This window comes from Varroa jacobsoni, unplaced genomic scaffold (assembly GCF_002532875.2).
Source record: "Varroa jacobsoni isolate VJ856 unplaced genomic scaffold, vjacob_1.0 scaffold_874, whole genome shotgun sequence".
NCBI lineage: Eukaryota > Metazoa > Arthropoda > Arachnida > Mesostigmata > Varroidae > Varroa > Varroa jacobsoni.
The window spans coordinates 16536-19800 of NW_019213776.1; the positions used below are offsets into that span (position 1 = coordinate 16536).

Consider the following 3265-nt stretch of genomic DNA (forward strand, 5'->3'; position numbering starts at 1 on the left):
AAACCATCTACGTGCAGTGTATGTGCGCTCTGTTATCGATTAACAAGTGGCTATAATAACAACAACAGCAACGTCACCGCTCATCTAGTGCGTCCATCGAACACTAATAGCAGTAGCGACAACATAGCAGATTCGAACGCTCCGTGCAGGCGGATTATAAAGCTCTGATTTCGCGGTTATTCGTGTGACCCTAACATTGTGATGACTCTGTGTATGCAAGATGAAAATAGCTGAAAGTACTAATTGCAATAATTATCAACAATAATAGTAGCTACTGATTGAAGCATCGTTTCTTAGGAAAGCCGACCCTCCTTCGATCAGGAATTAGCTGTCCGTAGTTCAGTGAGCGCACTCAGTTGTGGCGCGTCGATTCAAGCTGAACTGCTCGATTAGCTAAAATCGAACTGCTCAGTGGTTATCCGAGTTAATCGCCCCCGACCGAATCAAATCTTGTGCGATTGGAGCTGCCGGACGGATCATTGTTGGCAGCTGCGTGCGGGCAATCGATATTACCCCGGAAGGGGTCGTTGATTCATATCGTACCAGCGGAAAGTAGTGACGATAATAACAACAATACCAACGACAAAAGAAAAGCTACAGATTTTCCTAGCAGTGTCTTTTAATCGTCGACGGTTCTGGGTTGCGGTAGCACCCGCTTTTCGACTCTGGCTCACCATCCCCACCCCGCCCCCGCCACGGACACGACGTTTTCGTGCAGTACGGCCCGTCGAATTGAGTACCACGTCGAGTATCAGCAACCGAAAAGACACCAGCCTCAGCACCATCATCATCAGCAACAACAATCACATCAACAACAGCAGCCACAGTACCACCAGCCAGCGTACCATCATCCACAAGCGCCTCCGCATCATCAACAGCAACAGCAACAAACACCCCAACCCCCAGCGCAGCATCTTCATCCGGCTCAACAACAGCAGCAGCAGCAGCAGCCACCCCCAGCGGCCCCTCCTCCTCCGCCACCTCATCAACAGCAGCATTCATATTCGAGATCGGTAACCAGGCAGTCAAGAACCGCGCCGGCAGCTGACCAGCCAAACAGCAGTAACAGAATAATGTCGTCGAATGATATGTCCATGTACGACATGAGTGTTCCCTACACCTTCAAGTGCCAGGCAAGTACCATTATTACTATCATTATTATTACTATTTCAAAACAACCACGACGTTAGTGATAGTTGGTGGCGAGAAGAATGACGTGTCGAGACTGAGGAGAGAGTAGCTTGCCTAGATAGAAAGGGCAGTTGTATCATAGAACAATAGGGAGTTAGCCAGTAGCGCAGCCGAAACGAGGGCAAATGCAGCACACGCTGCAGGCAGCAGACACGCAGAGGCATCTGGCGTGAACGTCACGGCCACCGCAGCGGTATTTGGTATGATCATTGGCACCGGTATTTTAATTCATGACGATTCTAGTGACGCGGATGATTGTGATGACGACGGTGCTAGCCACTTGGGTTAGAGTAAGTGTGTGCCGGTCGATGGAGTAATAAACAGGGAGAAAAACCACGACGGAGAGATTGCATCTAACGCAGTACGTCTTAACAGTATGAGACAACAAACGTAGCACGTTAAGGATAATATTCATAATAATGGGCCGAACACTGCTGGAAAACTTCGAAGTTTACAAAATGCCTTGTACGTGCATTTTCTTAGTATCGCCGCGGTTAAACGATCGGGTTTATCGACTTGCGGAGTTTTTTTTTCTGTTAATTAGTTTTTTGGTAGTTAGTATTCATCTTCACACTGGCAACAGACAGATGCAGTGAAAGGAGGCCGTTTGATATCTGTCCCCAGTATCCGCAAATGGCTCACATTCAAGAACGGTTGAAGGCTGCATGTTTAACTGTCAAACAAAACGAGGCAGGCCTGCATTTACTGCGTTGCAGGGTGTTTATGCGCTCAGGGATCAGAGAGGAACAACGTTGTTGCCAGTGTCCCCAATAATAATAATAATAGTAGTAACTTTTTAGATTGCTTTGTCGTATCGGTTTTTGTTCTCTAGTACAACTAATGGTGCTGGCCCAATTTTTCTGCTGGAATTTTTGCGGTCAATCTCAGTGGTGATTTCTCTCGAATTTGATGATAGACGCGCACGTCATTTTGGCCCGATGGCTATCACAGATAGGGTAGCCATTGTAATAAATAAAGGTATTCGGAAACCAAAATTCAACAACTGCAAATTTAGGTATCATCCGAATTTTCTATTTTTCAGTATTTTTTTTCTTTTAAAGGTTATGGCTTTTTTTAAAGGTTGTTGCTAAAGAAAAAAAAGTACGGTCGTACTACAACAGCAATGTAGGTATGTAAAATGCATGATACAGCATGTGTTCGTCAACTTTAAAAATATATTCTCATAAGTAACTTATTCTATCCAACGTTATTTAAATCCGTTCTCAAAATTGTGTGTTCGGTTCCAAACTTTCTGAATCATTAACTTTCATTATTAACCTTTATTTGTGAACAAATAATTTAAAATCAGCGATATCAGTGAGTTATGTATGCATATTGCGACCTCCTTTATATTTTGCGGCTCCATCCTGTTGATGCATCCAACAGTTTTGAATGAGCTCCTGTGCTGTTTTTCATTTTTACTTACTACATTTTCTTCTAATATATTTACTACATTTAGCAATTCTTTTACTATATCCTTGCTACAATAATTGAACTGGAAACTATTTTAGACATTGGTAGAAAGCATTTGTTACTGACTTGGGTTTTTCTTAGTTTAAACTTCTTTCAGAAATAGCCCAATTTGTAATATGAGAGGTTTATTTTTACGTTATCTAAATCAACTTCGTTTATATTGAGTAGTGTTTTGAATACTATTTTGTTACTTTTTTTTGAGGAAGATAACAGCAGGAAAAAAACACTAAAAACCAGCTTTCTTACTAAAAGCCTTTGTGAGATGATGCGGCATTCACGGTCTTTAAGTGTAAATTGCAAAACGTCGAGTCACAATTTCTAGCAACAGTATTCAATTAATTTCTTCATTATTTAATAATATGCAAAAAATAAACCATGAATTATAGCGGCAAGGCTGAATTATTTTTATATTGTTAAGATATTAGACACCAAATACCGGGGTCGATATATTTTTTTTAATTGAAACCCGAAAAATGAAACTTATCGACATGAGGATTTATCAGGAATGCCATTAAACGAAAAGTTTGACTAAGCAAGTCGAACCAACTAAAAAAAAATATGAAAGCCGATGGATCCGTTCCAAGATGGCCTCGAACGATAT

The 3265-nt window shown here is 41.7% G+C and overlaps 1 protein-coding gene across 5 annotated transcripts in view; it reads left to right on the forward strand.

Annotated features, from left to right (window-relative positions):
• Positions 1 to 1047: 1047 nt before the first annotated feature.
• The window catches only part of LOC111264567 (uncharacterized), a 9163-nt gene continuing 6945 nt past the window's right edge, over positions 1048 to 3265 (forward strand). For 2 of the 5 annotated variants that reach the window (XR_002682932.2, XM_022840595.2), the window contains exon 1: positions 1049 to 1133. Coding sequence is in view for 2 of the 5 variants with exons in the window: in XM_022840595.2 (XP_022696330.1) it covers positions 1074 to 1133 (60 nt within the window). In the remaining 3 variants the exon portion in view is untranslated. The other 3 variants (XM_022840596.2, XM_022840599.2, XM_022840597.2) reach the window with 3 other exon arrangements.